Source organism: Phacochoerus africanus, chromosome 5, assembly GCF_016906955.1.
Source record: "Phacochoerus africanus isolate WHEZ1 chromosome 5, ROS_Pafr_v1, whole genome shotgun sequence".
Classification (NCBI taxonomy): Eukaryota; Metazoa; Chordata; class Mammalia; order Artiodactyla; family Suidae; genus Phacochoerus; species Phacochoerus africanus.
This window is the reverse complement of record NC_062548.1, coordinates 289,913-308,178: the sequence shown is the minus strand read 5'-3', so window position 1 is coordinate 308,178 and position 18,266 is coordinate 289,913. Positions and strand designations below refer to the sequence as shown.

The following is an 18,266-nucleotide window of genomic DNA, read 5'->3' as shown; positions in this document are numbered from 1 at the left end:
AACTTCCTAGACACTTTTGACTCAGAGTGTTCTATCTATCTACTGATAGATACTTTCACATTTGTTAAGAACATGAACAGCAATCACTATCCTAAGTTCAAATCACAGAGTTAAATGAAGAATTAAATAAAAATTAAGTTGTTAATTTTAAATTAATGTTCCAAAAGAACTGTGAGGGCATGTAGAATAATTTTTGGAAAAAGCACACAGATTTGCTCTCTTAGTGTGGAAGGCTGAGGTTTATGAACAAACACTAATAGGAAACATACGGAAAAGATCAGTAACATGATGAAATCTTGGCCCAAATACAGCAGCCACGTTTCACATACCACTGTCTCAAGTAATAGACAAGATTTTTACATACTGCCAAAACATCTCTTGAAACCCTGTTCACTTTTTAAAAATCTGAAATATAACAAAATAATCTTGTTAATTCTTTGTAAAAACCTAATGGAAAATACTATTTTGAGGAAACAAAACAAATTCTAGGATTCACTTTACCTTATTAGTTTGCACAAGCTTGAAAGAATCTCCCAAAGAATGAACTCAAAGTTCATTGCCAAGAGCACAAGAACTCTCTGTTTAAAATATGAAATTAGTATTAAAATATAAGTAGCTAACTCCTACTCTTCAGGAGAGACAGCTCAGTGAAATCTGTAAATTTTCTACATCTGCAAAAGAAAGGCAATAAGAGTTGATCAAAAGAAGTTCCTAATTCCACCTTATTCAATACTATAAAATTATTTTTAACTATTAAAAACAGACAAATCAGAAATATACCTTCTAAGTGAATTCCATAACTAAGAGATTAATTTTATTTCAAAGGTTATTAGAAGGCATGTTAGTATGTGGGAGGAAGGTGAGAAAGCACTGAGAAGGTATAAATTTTTTTTTGTATGGAAAAGTTATATATTTAATGTGTCACAAATGACAATCTCTTTCATTTTTAAAATATACTAGATGTGAAATGCTGCATGGTTCTAATCCTGGTTCCTTGTCTTAATAAATGGAAGCACTGGTGTGAACCGAAGGTATCAGACAACCCGGATCTCAATATGACTCTGAGTTCCACCTTAAAATTCCAAGACACTGAACTCCATGTTAGAGTGGACCTTAATTTGAAGAATTCTTTGGCATGAAAATGAAAATAAAAACAGTAATCAGTACAAGCTGTTTCATTTAGTTCTGTTTGCCTTTCATATTAGAGGAAATTCTTGCCACACCTCAAACCAAAATTAAGGGGGAGAGAAAGAAGTAAGCCACATAAATCTGACCAAGAACACAAGCATTTTAATTTGAGTCCAGAAAGCTTTGGATAATGAAAAGAAATGCATAATTTTAATTCAACCCAAGTGTTTTCCAAGCAGATTATTTTGCTTAAATTGCTATAGTAATTCAAGGGACAGCCCTGCCTGGACACACAGTTACTGTGGATTTTTAAGAGACTCAGTTTAAGACTTAAGGAATTTCTGATTCATTTAAAGGATTTGCAAACTCATCAACCCCTGAAAACTAAAGCAAACTCAACAGGTATGATGATAAAATAATTTTTAATTTTTAAGAAAATATTCCTACTGTTAAAAACAAAGTATATGTGACTTGTTTAACATTAAAATAGACTGTAGCCATCATAAATGCACAGTTTTATAAGCAATATCTGGTAAAAAGCTACACTAAAATTTGATCAGCCAAAATATTCAGGGAAAGGTATAATATAGTGAATTTAATTTTCTAACTTGGGATTTACCCAATATATCTTTATTTATTTATTTATTTATTACTCTGAATGAAAGATTCTCAGGTTAATGGAATAACTTTCTGTTTCTTTCTCTTTCTCTCTCAATCTTTAAGTGACAAAATACGGAAAAATGCCTTTGAGCCATATATCTGAGCAATGCTAGATTCCGGTTGTAGAGAAGATAGGTATTTGAAGAATTTTACTAGAAATTTTATTAAAATTTCTCTATTAACCAAATCCCTGATATTACAATGTTTTTGCCTTTTTCTCAAAGACAAAAAACAAGTACCCTCCTAGCACTGAAGGATCTAGTTTTTGAATTTAAATTAATTAAGATTCAAATGTATTATAGCTAAAAATAATTTTGAGACTCATATTTTTAATAGCAAAATAATCTTACTTTCTTAGGTGTTGGGTGTTAACAGTGATGTACACAACTTATATTCTACAGAGTTAAATTTTCTGCTTTGGAAAAAATGCTGACTCATAAACTAATATTTGCTTTCTTATATTTTAGTTTCTATGGCATACCAATTAAAACAATTAAGTCTTTAAAATAATAAAATGCTATAAAGCTTTTAAGTACTTTAAACTTTCCAGAACAAAGTTTCATCTCATTTTGATTAGGAATTTAAATCAAAACTTTCTTGATGAAAGCACAAGTACTTTTTTTGGGAGGGGGGGTAAGAGAAATGTTATGACATAGAAATTTTTTAGCAATAATGTGAAAAATTCACATTTAAAACCTGCTTTGTTTTACTTTGCTTTAAACTCTCTTTTTCACATGTCACTTTTCTACTAAACAAGGTAGTAGGAAAATGAATACAGTATATTGTGATGACATTGAACAGAGAACAGCTACATTCTTTGTGACTATGTTCATTTAGAGAAATAATTGTGGTGAAATAAATGCCTAAAAATAATGAACATTAGTAGCAACGAACATCCCTAAAAAGATGTAATCTATAACTTAATAATTCAATCATTCATTCAACAAATCTTTGAGCACTTACTCATTGTGCATCATACTAGACTCTGTCAAAAATCAAAGCTCGGAATGGAGATGATTGACAGTGAGTTATAATGTTTTGCTGTGAGTTATCCTGTAGGAAACAGGAATAAATTGTCAAACACAAAAGACAGAATAATAAAAAAATATGCTGAGCAAATGGCTGGGAAGAGATTAACTGAATGAAAAATTTGGATAAAAAGAAGATATCCTTGTAACAGGGAACATTATCAGGGGTGAAGTGGAAGGGTAAGAGGAAGAGAAAACAACGAGCATGTTGCAAATCAACTATTTTTTTAAATGTAAAAAAAAAAAAGAAAATAATAAGCACATTGAGGCAGATGAGATGGATTTCAGACTAGAAAGTTGCACTTAATCAAAAGGGATTGGACAAGGTTGAGCTACAGGCCAAAGGTCCTCAATGGATGAGGACAATGATGATAAGCTCAGATATGGAAGAGAAACTGCCTTTAGGGAAAGACCTTTTATCTTAGGTAGCCAAGAAGACCAAACCCATACAATACTAAGAATACCTTTATTTTCAGAGAAGCCCTCATCATGAGTTCTTGATTCCAAGGTAAAGACAAGTGCTGAACCAAAAGTATCAGCCAGGTCTCCTTTTTTCCCCAATAGTTTCTTATAATTGTTGAAAACAGATTTAAGACTTTAATTCTCAAATGTACCTTACTAACTGATGATTATTGATGTTCTTAACATAAGGATAAAATTCAGAGTTCTGATGAATTTTAACTATTTATTGATCAGCTTCTGAGACCCCCACGCCTGGCCTGACCCTGCATAGCTGCAGAGATCTGCCTCTTTGCTTCTACTTTGATCTTTCAGGGACAGGGCAAAGCCCTAGTCCATGGTGTAGTACTTTAAATGAACTTTTAAAAAAGTTGATTTATTATAGTATAATGAGTATAATAAACTACTATAAATTCAATACATAAAGTATTATCAACTTGAGAGTAATATGTATAGGAAGGATGTTCTATACCCATTCCTGCTAATTTCCCAAAGTCTTGGCCAAATGATGTCTGCAAAGATTTCCCTGTCTCCCCCAAGCAGGGTTAAGCCACTGGTGTCTTGGCTGCAAAGTGTATTTCCCTCTGCCTGAGAATATGATTCACTGTGTTGTGCCTCTCTTATACACTAGCCTATATGCTCTTTATAGAAGGGACCATGTTTTCATGTCTTCATTTCTGTGTTCCCCACCAAGCACAGTGCCTCACTCCTAAAATCCAAGACAATCATTAACAAAGTAACCCAATCAAACTAACTAAATTGCCAGTAATATTTGCAAGGTGCTTTTTAAATTATGTCCACACACAACACCTAATACAGAGTCTCTAATTATAGCAGGTGAAAAAGAACACACTAAATCATACTCACTAGGAGCTTCCCAGCCCCCATCTGGGTCAGTCAGCATCAAACACTGCCCTTTGGGATGAGACCACACCACTCCTTACCTCCTCCTAGGACTGTATCTTACTTTGTGCGTGAACACCACAATGTGAAGATCATGGTTCAAGTGTATTAATGCGTTAAACTACATGTTCATTTCCAGAGTACAAGTTTCTGAGGTCACCATTTAAGCACCCGGGCTCTGGTACAGATAAGCTGTAATAGTCCTATTTTGCTCCTTCAGCAGTTAACCACCATTTCCCAAACATCTCACACTTTGTTGCTTACATGTTTTTGCTCATCTTCTATCAGCAAATCTTCTTCCCTATTTCTCTGTGAGAACCCTCATATTCCTTTAAAATCTAATTCAAATGCCATGTTCTCCATGAATCCCACAGATAAGAAAGAGTAATAGATAGAGTCTATTTAGATTTGCAAAAGGAAACTTTATGAATTTCAAACTCAGAATCGTTTAAAAAGATCAAAACACTACTATTTTGGCATTTTCTGTAGGCAGAGATAAGATTAAATAGAAGAAAATATACCAAAGGAATGATTGTTTATTCTAATTACTTGATGAAAAAGGAAGCAAACTCATCATGCAAAACCAATGTGGACTGAGGTTTTAGAGGCTTGTGTAGGAAAAAGGGAAAATAAATGGAATAAGGGGGTAGCGCTTGAGTGGTCATAATTTTAAAGTGAGACCAGTTGACGTGGTCCTGTTTTCTCTCATTGTATTCACCTACATAGGTTAGGCCATGTGTAGGTAGAAAATTGGAGTAACCAGGGCTGGAGTTTACCAGAAGAGTATAAGGATATAAGGGGCCAGCAAATTTAGGGCATGTGCAAAGTAGTGATGGCCATGACGTACAATGGGGTCTAGCTTGCTAAGGACCCAAGTATATTGAGAGTTATGGAGGAGGGGTGTGAAAAATCTGCAGGATCAATATGCTTTATGTCACACTGAAACTACAGTAAGAAGTAAGCTAGAAAGATAGGAGACAGTGGTCAGCAGGTGAAGGGTTGTAGCGCCAGTGTGCAGGTGCAGTACACAGACCAGACAAGGTCCATCAAGTAGGTACACAGGAGGGAATGGTACCGAAGACTGGAGAAAATCACATTAAAGAAAAAAAGATCAAGTGTCTCCGACTTTACTTGAATAACTACAAAATATCAAATACACACAATATTTATATTTTATATTTTTAAATTTCTGACAAGGAAAATGAAACTAAGATGTCAGGATCTAGGGAAGCTTTTCACAAATGTGGTTCTGTTAGAGAAAACAATTTAAGTGATTATTTATTCAATTATCCCAATGATGAAAAATAGTATCATTCTAGATCAACAGGAGGTAAGTCATTTCATTATATACAACGATATATTAGGTCATTACTTCTCTCATGAAGCCCTGGATGAGAGGGTAGAGAAAAATGGCCTCAGAATAAAAGAGGTATGATTTTTTAAAAACTTTTTCCAGAATATGTACTTACATCATTTGAATCACTTTCCAATTTGAAAAACACTTTCATATGCATATCTCATAACCACTTATGACCCTAACAACTACCAGGTGAGATAAGCAGGCAAGCAATTACAATTCTCATTTTACTGATGAGGCAAGAGGCAGACATAAGTGACTTGACCATCATAAGTGATAGGGCTCAAATTAGTATTTTCAGGCTTCTCATTCAGTACACATAATCCACCATTCACTACAACTTCGTATTTCAGTACAATTGTGAATTGTTTGTTTATCAAGCTGAGCACTCCCTCCTTTACGATCCTACTGTATATATCCTTCTATTCCCTGTATTACATATCTGATTCTCCACTAGACCTAAACTCCTGGGAGATAGGACAGTGTGTTCTTAATATCTGCACACTGAAAATTTAATTAAAAAATATTTGTGGAAGAAGCTAGGAAGGTAATGAAAAAATGCATAGAATAATCTATCAGAAACTAAAACACCGTAGAATGTAAATACTGCATTTGGGATTTAAAGTAGTTATTCAAACAGAGCCAGAGATGAAATAATTGGATTCTGGAAACTATTTCACAAGGAAAATTTGAAGTCACAGACTTGGACAAAAAATCCTAAGAGGAAACATAATAGTTATTTTTAATATTTTAAGCTTTCACATAAAAGTGAATGTTTTGCTTCCACAGAGCAGAAAAGAGCATCAGCAAGCAGAAGTTGTCCTGGGAAATTTTCAGTTAAAATTAAGAATCTCCTAAGAAACTAAAATGTAGGGTCTCTCTTCTCATAGACAGTGAACATCACTGAAGGGGCCAAACACTCAGTGAGAACACCCAGCATTTATAGTGGAAATAGCACTCAGCTTTAGGGTGGAGAGGTTTTATTCTGTCATTATAAATCTATAGTGTAGTAAGCAAGACAAATTGAGATTCTCTTAAAAGATGGTTACTTAGTCTGGTTCAATGCAGTATGTGACTTTTTAAAAAATACTACCTTACTGGTTCTTAGACTTTAAATTTGGTCTGGGCATCACTCATTAATTCTGTAATTCTTTTATATATTTCAATATAGATATAGATATTAATGCCTTTTATATAATTATTGGTTTAATATAAGAACTATTCTAAGTTTCCCTCACTTGTCCCATAATGCATTTCCTTTTCACCTTGTAACAGGACAAAAAAGGAACATGGGCTTCTCAAGTCCAGTGTGTGTCCTTCTCTTCTTTCTTGGAGTCAAAGTATATTGTCAATATGAAAGTTATCAGTGGGATGAAGATTATGACCAAGAACCAGATGATGTCTACCAACCGGAATTCCAATTTAGTCAAAATGTAGACTACAGAGTTCCATTTCCTCAGCATACTTTAGGCTGTCCCAGTGAATGCTTCTGTCCACCTAACTTTCCATCATCAATGTACTGTGATAATCGCAAACTCAAGACTATCCCAAATATTCCACCATACATTCAACAAGTCTATCTTCAGTTCAATGAAATAGAGTCTGTGACTGCAGATTCATTCATCAATGCCACTCATCTTAAAGAAATCAACCTCAGCCACAACAAAATTAAATCTCAAAAGATGGATCATGGTGTGTTTGCCAAACTGTCAAATCTACTACAACTTCATCTACACCATAACAATTTAGAAGAATTTCCATTTCCTCTTCCCAAGTCTTTGGAAAGGATTCTTCTTGGTTACAATGAGATCTCCAGACTGCAGACAAATGCCATGGATGGGCTAGTAAACCTGACCATGCTTGATCTCTGTTATAATCAAATTGATGATTCTATGTTACAAGAGAAAATCCTTGGCAAAATGGAAAAACTAATGCAGCTCAACCTATGTAATAACAGATTAGAATCAATGCCTCCTGGTTTGCCTTCTTCACTAATGTATCTGTCTCTAGAAAATAATTCAATATCTTCTATACCAGAAAATTACTTCAATGAACTTCCAAAACTTCATGCTCTAAGAATGTCACACAACAAACTACAAGACATCCCGTGTAATATTTTTAATCTTTCCAACCTTGTAGAGCTCAATGTTGGACACAACAAACTGAAGCAAGCATTCTATATTCCAAGAAATTTAGAACACTTATACCTAGAAAATAATGAAATCGAAAGTACGTAATATTTCATTATTTTTAAAAGGCAGAAAGAACAGCATTTTACCTTTTGAGGAACAAATCTTTAAAAATCTATGCTTTACACACTGCTAAAAATGGTTGAAGCTAGTTAGGGAAATGGCAGAAATTGTCCCCAGAGAAAGATGTACTCTAAAGTTTATAGTCTTTTGTCTTAAATATTACCAACTTTAACTTTTGAGAATTAGTACTGTAGAGTATGTAAAGAAATATGAGATCTTGAGTAGTGGAACTATTGGTGATTTTCGCTTTTCTCTTTTTGAGATTGTTTCTACTAAGAATTTTGTACTTAAATAAATTATTTAATACTTAATTACTTCAGTCTAACAACTGAGCTATTTCGGCCACCTGTTAAATAATTACTTAATAGTCAATGAAGCCATCATTTATTTTGATAATATAAAATTCATTCTTAGTTTTATTCATTTTATTATTTGATTACTGTAAAATTAATTAAACCTAATTATACTTATAAATATTTTAATTAATAAAACTATATTCCATGAACATTTTAATACAATCTGATATAGGATTATGGGCATAATACAGCAGGATTAATTTTTAATTTATATTTTTCAGATATAAATGTCACAGTGATGTGTCCATCTGTTAACCCCCTGCATTACCACCATTTAACATACATTCGCCTGGACCAAAATAAGCTAAAAGAGCCAATAAGCTCATACATTTTACTCTGCTTTCCTCATATACACACTATTTATTATGGTGAACAAAGAAGCACTAATGGTCAAACAATACAACTGAAGACCCAAGTTTTCAGGAGATTTCAGGATGATGCTGATAGTGAAGATCATGATGATCATCAAGAAGGCCCAGAGGAAGAAGGATCAGAAGAACACGTGGACCCTCACTATTATGGAGGTCAAGAATGGCAAGAAACCATATAAGTATACATTATGACTTCATAAAAACTTATTATTCAATATAAATTTAACTAAACATGCATAGCTCATAGTAATATATCTCAGTTTTGTATTGGTATAAGATCAGATTGAATTTAGTTGCTGATAACATATGCATCATTACACAGCATTAGATTACACTAGTCTTTAGAAATGTAGTTAGAATGACAAGTGAGAATCAAATATTACACTTTAGACATAAAATTATCACCATGTTGACAAAAAAGGCAAGTATGCCTGGGATGTAGTGCAGCGGAAACAAATCCACTAGGAACCATGAGGTTGTGGGTTTAATTCCCAGCCTCGTCCAGTGGGTTAAGGATCTGGCGTTGCTGTGAGCTGTGGTGTAGGTCACAGACGCAGCCTGGATCCTGCATTGCTGTGGCTGTGGTGTAGGCCAGAGGCTCTAGCTCCAATTAGACCCCCAGCCTGGGAACCTCCATATGTTGCAGGTGCGGCCCTAAAAAGCGAAAACAAAAACAAAAACAAAAAAACAAACAAAGCACGTGTGCTCAAGTGCCTGTTCTGGCTCATGGCTCATAGGGTTAAGAACTGGACATAGTGTCCATGAGAATAAAGGTTTAACCCCTGGCATCATTCAGTGGGTTAAGGACCAGTGTTGCTGCAAGCTGTGGTATAGGTGACAGATGCAGCTTAGATCTGGTGTTGCTGCAGCTGTGGTGTAGGCCAGCAGCTGCAGCCCTAATTCGACCCTTAGCCTGAGAACTTCCATATGCCATGGGTGCAGTCATAAAAAGGGGAAAAAAAAGCAAGTGTGCCATTTTTCTCAATAGTAATTTTTCTAAGCATGATGAAAGTAGTGTTAGAAGCTAAGAACTGTAAGCCATGTGCTTTGAATCACTACAAGTATAGTGTTTAAACACCAAATTATATTAATGACTAGGCATTTAAGAAACAGACTATTTTCTTTGACCTGATCTCCAGAAAAGCTTTCACACCTGCTTTTGAGGTATCATCACCATGATATCTACCTCTGGCCCTACCATTTAGAGCAGAGAATGATTTTTTTGATTTTCAAAAGAAGTTATCACACTAAAGATTCAAGGCATACAAATTCAAGAAATCAACAAGTTTTGTTTTCCCTCAGAGCACCAAAACAACAAAATTTTAATCTCGTACTTGGATAACTAAAACACACCAAATTATCTTATCACAATTCATATTTCAGCAAATTTCAGCAACTGTACAAAACAATCTTTATTATGTTCCATTTTAACTGGGATAAATGTTTTTTTACAGTAAATTCACTAGAGAAAGGTCTTGGTTACATTAAGATTTGCTAATAATGAACTCCTTTGTTCACAAGGTTAAGTTAATTTAGCATAAGAAAGTACATTAACATTATTAAACACTTCTATTTTCCTAGCATAATATATTAAAAACATGTATTTTTACATATGTGTATATGTTTATGTGTGTTTATATATATATCTTTATCAGCCAATGTTTATTCACACAGTACTGAAATTGAATACAGTTCCTCTGAAATTTGAATGACAGGCTTTACATCTTCTTTAAAGTCTTAAAAAATCACGTATTATTTAATCTATTGTTTTGAAGCATTTTAAGTATGCCTTAGAATGAAGATTATGTAATTGCTATGATGAACTTTCTTAATTTACTAGGCTAACATTTCATAGACTTCCTCAGATAAGGAATAAACACAAATCTGGAACTGTCTAAACAGGAAACCCACTAAACAATAACAACTTAAACAGTATGTCAAAAAGCCAGACAGGTAAGACCATATTTCAGAAGGAGTTTTCTAGTGGTGAGTCTGTTTTTCTGGAGATGACAGTTTAAAATGAAGCCTCTAGTGCTCTTCATATTTTTGAGTAGGCTATTAGCATTTAGCAAATACAGACCACTCACCTGTCCTCAGGGATAAGCTCAACAATCCAGAATGACCACAAACAACACTCCATTCATTTATTTAACATTCATCAAGTCATTTGGTGTGTAGGGCCTAGCTATGTGAAGTCAAAGAGGCTGTATATGGGCACCTGTGACATTATAAGACACAGGTGTGAGGGATAAGGTAAGAGCAAAATGCTAGTGACTTGGGTAAAACACACCTTCAAAAGAGGAGAAAAACTTTAAGAATCACCTCTGCCTTTCTGGACATTTTTAAAAATAGGGTTACAATTTAAACATTTATTATAAGCTAATAATGTGGAAAATACTGTGGGTGTTTTAGGAGATTAAAAAAAGAAGACTTGGCATTCCCATCGTGGCGCAGTGGAAACGAATCTGACTAGGAATCATGAGGTTGCGGGTTTGATACCTGGCCTCAGTCAGGGGGTTATGGATCTGGCATTGCCATGAGCAGACGTGTAGGTTGCTGACAAATGGCTCAGATCCCAAATTGCTGCAGCTTGGCATAGGCCGGAGGCTAAAGCTCTGATTCTACACCTAGCCTGGGAAACTCCACATGCTGCAAGTGAGGCCCTAAAAGAGACAAGAAACAAGAGACAAAAAAAAAAAAAAGAAAAAAAGGAAAAAAGGAAAAAAAAAACCTATTTCTCACCCAGAACAATTTAAAACTTACTGAGGAGCCATTAGGGAAATGCAAATCAAAATCACAATGAGAGGAGTTCCCACTGTGGCTCAGCGGTAATGAACATAACTAGTATCCATAAGGACTTGGGTTTGATACCTGGCCCCACTCAGTGGGTTTAGGATCTGGCATTGCCGTAAGCAGTGGTGTAGGTTGCAGACATGGATATACACTGCTGTGGATCCCACACTGGTGTGGCTGTGGTGTAGGCCAGCAGCTGCAGCTCCAATTTGACCCCTAGCCTGGGAACTTCCATATGCCGTGGGATGTGGCCCTAAAAAAAAAGAAAGAAAAACAAACAAACAAAAACACAATGAGATGCCCCTTTATGTTAACAGATGGCTACAATAAAAAGACAGACAAATAATGAGTATTAGTGAGGAGGTGCAGAAAGTGGAATCCACTGGTTAGGAAGTCAAATGTTGCAGTGGCTTTGGAAAGCAGTCTGGAAGTTCTTCAAAAAGTTAGTTACCTGTGATCCAACAATTCCACTTCTAAATATATACCCAAGAGAAGTGAACACATATATTCACACAAAAACATATACAAAAATATTCATAACAGCATTATCCATTCATAATTAAAAAGTAGGAGTTCCCATAATGGCTCGGTGGTAATGAACCCAGCTAGTATCCATGGGGACGTGGGTTTGATCCCTGGCCTCACTCAGTGGGTTGGGGATATGGCGTTGCCATGAGCTATAACATAGGTCACAGATGTGGCTTAGATCCTGAGTTGCCGTGACTGTGTTGTAGGCTGGTGGCTGCAGCTCTGATTCTGCCCTTAGCCTGGGAACTTCCATATGCTGCACGTGAAGCCCTAAAAAGACAACGAAAATAAAAATAAAAATAAAAAAGTAGAGGGAGTTCCCTAGAGGTTTAGTGGTTAGGATTTGATGCATCACCATTGAGGCCTGAGTTCAATCCATGGTCTGAGAACTGAGATCCCACATTAAGCTGTTGCACGGCATGGTCAAAAACAAACAAAACAAAAAAATAGAAACCATTCAATGTCCTCCAGCTGACGAAAAGTTAAACAAAATGTGGTATAGCCACACAATGGGATATTACTCAGTCAAAAGAAGGAATGAAGTACTAATACATGCTCCAACATGGATGAACACAAAAACATGCTAGTGGTATCAGTCACAGAAGACCACCTACTGCATGATTCCACTTATATGAAACGTCTAGAACACACAAATCTTTAGAGACAAAGGTTACAGGCTGCCTGGAACAGGGAGTGAGGGGTAGGGGGAAAGGAGTAGCGGGAAAATGGGGAGTGACTGATACTGGATAGAGGTGGTTTCTGGAGAGTGAGTGATGGAAATATTCTGCAACTGATTGTAGTGATGATTGTACAAGTCTGAAAATACTAAACACTATTAAACTGTATACTTTAAAAGAGTGAATTGTATGAGATGTGAATTATCTCAAAGCTGTTATTAAAAAATGTAACAAAGAAAATAAGATCTAATAATTCATCCTAACAAAGGGAAGAAAGAAACAAAATGTGGCAGTAACAGAAAACAATGTGAACACTGATATACTAACTTGACTCCTGGCCAGGACTGACTGGCAAGAGTGGAAAAAAGTTCCCAAGGTGAGATGACTATAAAGATATGGCAATTACTTATTTCACGTCTAGCACAGTTAAAACCCTCCAATTTTCAGAATTCTGGAACTTCCATTTTTATCTCCTGTTCTAGTGATTAAAAATACATTTTAATCTTCAAAGTACAGGCTTAGTGAAGAAGAAAACTGCACGATTTAGCAGCTGATAACAAGAAATCTGGAATCAGACATACCTGGATAGAAGCCTTACTTTACACTTGTAACTAAGTAAGATGACTCTACCCAAGTTTACCTCGTGCAGAAGGCTGTTATAAGTAGAAATGTGTATGTACCATAGCATTTGACACAGTGTGTGCGGTGCCAGTGCCCTACAAGCAGTAACTATTGGTGCAGCATGTCCAGCCCAGCAGCACACCGGATCTACGCAACCCCAGCACATTTCGGTGGTGCTCTCTCGGGAACCCCCAGCATGGAGTTACTGTTTGTCAGGTTCCTTCCAAGATTCCACTTGTACAAATATTAAGTAAACAGGAAAGACTTTACTAAAGGTTTCATTAGGGAGAGAGGGGAGGGAGCTTAAATCATATACCCATCCCACAGCAAACAAATTCCAAGTCATTATTTAACAGTTCAGCTTGCCAAACACCTCTAGATGGCCTTAAAAGGGTGGGGAGCAGGGTGTCTTCTACCCTTCACAAGGCACTTGGCTCCTGGCTCCTCTAGCCAGAGTGGGGCCAAACTCTTCCTGTCTGTCAGGAAGAAGAGGTCAAATAAGCACCTATCACAAAATATCCTACAGCTGCAGGGTCCAGTAGGGAGGCACGTTGTTAACACGTTGTTATTCAAAGATGCCTAAGGAACTCATATCCACAACAAGTATTTCTCACTAAAAAGAAAGCAAATAACCACCAACACTTTCCCTAGAAGAAACGGAAGAATAAAGTTCTACCTCCTACCAGAGCTACAGACAAAACCAGTTGATGTATTTATAATAGGAAAGAGAAAGATGAAAATTCAATTTTCTTACTATATTTCAAAGCACAGTTACATTAGCTACGAGTCTGAATGGTGTCTGTGATGAGTAAGAATCAATCCAAATCACACCATGAACCCAAGCTTAATTAACAAACATAAAAGCATAACATACATTTAGCTTTTAGAAAGGAAATGAAAATAAAAGATATTTAAAACATTTGCTCACAATAATGCTGGTTGAGAATGTTAAGCATATGTTTAAATACTACCTGAAAACTATACACTTTCACTTTATTCCCCAGTTGGAAGCACTAAACTAAAATGCAGGTATGTGCATATCATGTAACATAGTTAATCAACTTCATGAAGCAAAAAGACAGAAGAAATAAATCTGTCTCTTCTGTATACTTGTATTGTTGCAAAGAAATCATATGACCTAAGGAAAGCTAGAACTAAAATACCAATTTCCTGATTCTAAATCCCTCTTTTCGAAATCTCGGAAATAAAGAATAACAGCAGCTGGAAACATAATTATATCACAACAGCCAAAAATCCAAAGTTTCTTATCTGTTCCAATTTCCTAAACAAATATTACCTGCTATGCTTAGCAAGTAAATATCATGGCATTTATGTATATATCTGTCATTACATGCTTATGTAGCAAAATTATTATATGAATACTTATATACTGCTCAGAAAAATTAAAGTCACAAATATCATACATTTTAAACACTAATCCTTCTTTTTTTTTTTTGTCTTTTTGCCTTTTCTAGGGCCACACCCACAGCATATGGAGGTTCCCAGGCTAGGGGTCCAATCAGAGCTGTAGCCGCCGGCCTAAGCCAGAGCCACAGCAATTCCAGATCCAAGCCATATCTGTGGCCTACACCACAGCTCACGGCAACGCCGGATCCTTAACCCACTGAGCACGGCCAGGGATCAAACCCGCAACCTCATGGTTCCTAGTGGGATTCATTAACCACTGAGCCACGACCGGAACTCCTATTAATCCTTCTTTATATTGAGTCATAATTCCCCTCCCTGTAAACTTTAGCCTTTGGTCTGAGTTCTTGGGTTTGCATCTTCATTTCATTTGACCAAACGACAAGGCTTCAGGCATAAGCAGAGATCTGAGACAGAGATTCAAACCACAGACTTTCTATAAAATCCTGTAATGTTGGAAACAAGTCAGAGGTCATACCCCCACTGAAGGAGAGATGACTACACAAGACAAAATTCTGGGATGCCTTCAAAGATATAAAACCCCACAAAGGTACCAAGGATAATATGGTAGGGTCTCCAAAAAGAACCACAGAGTCAACCCTATCGATTTGGGATAAATGCCTGCTCTTGAGTCTTAGACAGCTTTCATCATTAACTACTGTGCAGTGAAAGCCAGAAATAGCTTTCTACTAGAATACAGTAGTTCTTTCTGAAATAGAAAACAATCTACAAAAAAAAAAAAAAAAGTTAGGAGTTCCCATTGTGGCGCAGTGGTTAACGAATCCGACTAGGAACCATGAGGTTGCGGGTTTGGTCCCTACCCTTGCTCAGTGGGTTAACGATCCGGCGTTGCCATGAGCTGTGGTGTAGGTGGCAGACGCGGCTCGGATCCCACATTGCTGTGGCTCTGGCATAGGCCGGAGGCTACAGCTCCAATTTGACCCCTAGCCTGGGAACCTTCATATGCCACGGGAGCAGCCCAAGAAACAGCAAAGAGACAAAAAAAAGAAAACAATCTAAGTTTAAAATATATTTTATAATGGAAACTGTGTAGAGAGAATTTGACTCCAAAGAGAGGTTGGGGCTTTGCTGTCAGCTTCTTGGAATGGGGGGTTGCCATACCAGATCTTAGGGGGGGACTAGCCATAACCAATAGCCTTGGGCTGGCCATGCCAGGAAAATAACCATGTGACTTAAGATGGGGTCATGCAATATAAGTCGACCTGGAGGCAGAGTTCAACCAAGTGGGACCAATCAATCGATCGTGTTTATGTAATGATGCCCCATTAAAAACTGAACTGTGAAGCTCAGTAGCACTCCTGGCAATACCTATGCTCCTTGTCACTTATCAATGCCAGGAGGTTAAAGCATCCTGAGAGCCATGGGAGCTCTCTACCTGGAACTCTCCCAGATTCAGTCCAGTGCATCTCTTCTTTGGCTGATGTTTACATGTATCTTCTTCTCCCTATAATAAACCATAACCATGAATATAATGGCTTTCAGTGAGTTCCATGAGTCCTTCCAGAAAATTATCAAATGTGAGGGTGGTTTGGGGAACAGCCCAAACTTGCAGTTTGTGTAAGAAGTGAGGATGGTCTTGGGGATTGTGCCCTTAAACTTTAAAGTTTGGCTAACTCTGGATAGGAACATAGTTTTGTTTATTTCTCAGTGTAGTTCTGAATATTTCTAGAATCTTGCCTTGTGTTGTCATCTCCCCTTCAATATGGGTATGACCTTTGACTTGCTCTCAATAAACAGAATATTGCAAAGGGATGGCATGTATATGATTGCATGTGCATGGCTGCTACAAAGACTGTACTGCCCTTCTTGCTGGAACTGAATCTCCTTTCTGGCTGTCAAGAAGCAAGCTGCCATTATTATGAGCTGCCCAACGGTGGATGTCACCCTGAAAAGAACTGAAGGTGACCTTCAGCCAACCATCAGCAAGAAATTGAGATCCTTAGTCCTACATTCTGTGGCCAAGAATCCCATGGACTCACATACTTTTATCTTAATCTCTGAAATGATGGTGTAGCCCTAGCCAACACCTTGACTACAGATTTCAGGTGAGATATAAGCAAAGCCATGCCTGGACTCCTGACCCATAGAAACTGTGAGGTAATAAATGTTTGTTATTTTAGGTCACTAAACTTGTAATAAATAACCAATACAACAGACAAGCAGTAGTATTCTTCAGATGCAATATTAGAGGGATATTTCTACAATGAAAATAGAACCATGTCTCTCACTGGCTTAAAAATCTCTCAGTGGTCTCTCACTGGCCACAAATAAAGCTCAAACACCACAGCAAGATACAAAAGACTCTCCTTAACGTGACCTCTAGTCCCCTGGTATTGTCTTAATATGTACCATCCCCATCTGTTCCCATTTCTCTCTCTCTTAAATTAGCCAAGCTCCTGCCATATACAACTAGTTAAAATTCTTCTCAATGGTCTACCCTTCTTGTGCTGCTTCCACTCCTAGAGCATTCATCCCTCTGGGCCTGCCCCCACCCCACCCATCCCAACCCCACCTCTCCATTTTCTCGACAAGGTCAGCTTGGTACAGCCTCTGTGGCTTCACCCTCTCCCAGGCCACTGCAGAACCCTGAACACATTTCTGTGTAGCAGGTCCCACTGTGCTTCTGCTGCTTGTTTGCTGCCCTTCTTGATCACATATAAACCCTTCCTCCTTGAGGTGAGAAAATGAGTACTGCTTGTCTTAGTTTATGTTTCTATCCTTCTGGCAGAGAAGTGGTACTCAATAAACTACTACATGAATGAATGCCAATAAACTTATTCACTGATCATAACTTTTCAAGAAAAGGTGTTATAATCCACAAAATAATCTTCAGGAGTACAAAGTATCAAACTGTGTATACCTTTAGCAAATATGAATCTCTAAGATTCTCTAAATCTAACATCTATCCAGTTCATTCTTCAACATCCTGTTAAGCTTGACACACAACATAAAACAATCAATACCTGCTGTTTCATTATTAGATATTTTCAAAGACTTTAAAGCCATAAAATTTACTATATCAACCAATACCAGAGAATATCACAACAAAATTTAAAATAATTCACATTCAAATAAAAATGTATTCAAATCTTAGTTTATCCAAGCTTTAATTTAAAAAGCTCTAAAGCCTGTTTTGAATAGAAAACAAATCAGTATTCTTTCATTTTCTACTTAATAAAATACTTATCCATATTCATGTTTCTTCAATTTTTAGCTTAGAGAAAAAAATGTTACCCTGATTGCTAAAAGTACCAATGAGTGATAAAATTAAAATGAATCTTTAAAGATGTTCACATAGTTGTCTAAAAGTACCACTTCAATTTTTTTAAAATCAAATTTAATATTAAAATAATATCGTTTCCTTAATTTAGCAAACAGGAATATCTTTTGTCAAATTATCATGCACTAGATATAGTTCCCAGTGCTATACAATAGAAAATTGACAGAACACTGTAAACCAGCTATAATGGAAAAAATAACAATATCATTAAAAAAAAGAATATCTTTTGCTATGAAACTCCAAATTATAAGTAAAATTTATTTTTAAAAAGCTGATTCTGAAACGAGTTTTTTTTAATATGTAACAATAATAAAGGGGAGAGGACTCCAAATGACTAAACTAAAAAATAATTTGTGGAGGAGTTCCCATCGTAGCACAGTGGTTAACGAATCCGACTAGGAACCATG

General features: G+C 36.4%; 2 protein-coding genes across 3 annotated transcripts in view; one reads left to right on the top strand and one right to left on the bottom strand.

Moving 5' to 3' along the window:
• CENPP (centromere protein P) overlaps positions 1-18,266 on the bottom strand; it is a 250,849-nt gene that overhangs the window by 147,602 nt on the left and 84,981 nt on the right. The gene's annotated exons all lie outside the window — the stretch shown is intronic.
• On the top strand, positions 1,199-9,077 carry OMD (osteomodulin). Its single transcript, XM_047779294.1, has 3 exons — positions 1,199-1,530; positions 6,811-7,764; positions 8,365-9,077. The coding sequence occupies exons 2-3, from the start codon at positions 6,825-6,827 to the stop codon at positions 8,691-8,693; spliced, it is 1,269 nt and encodes a 422-aa protein (XP_047635250.1). The 5' UTR covers positions 1,199-1,530; positions 6,811-6,824; the 3' UTR covers positions 8,694-9,077.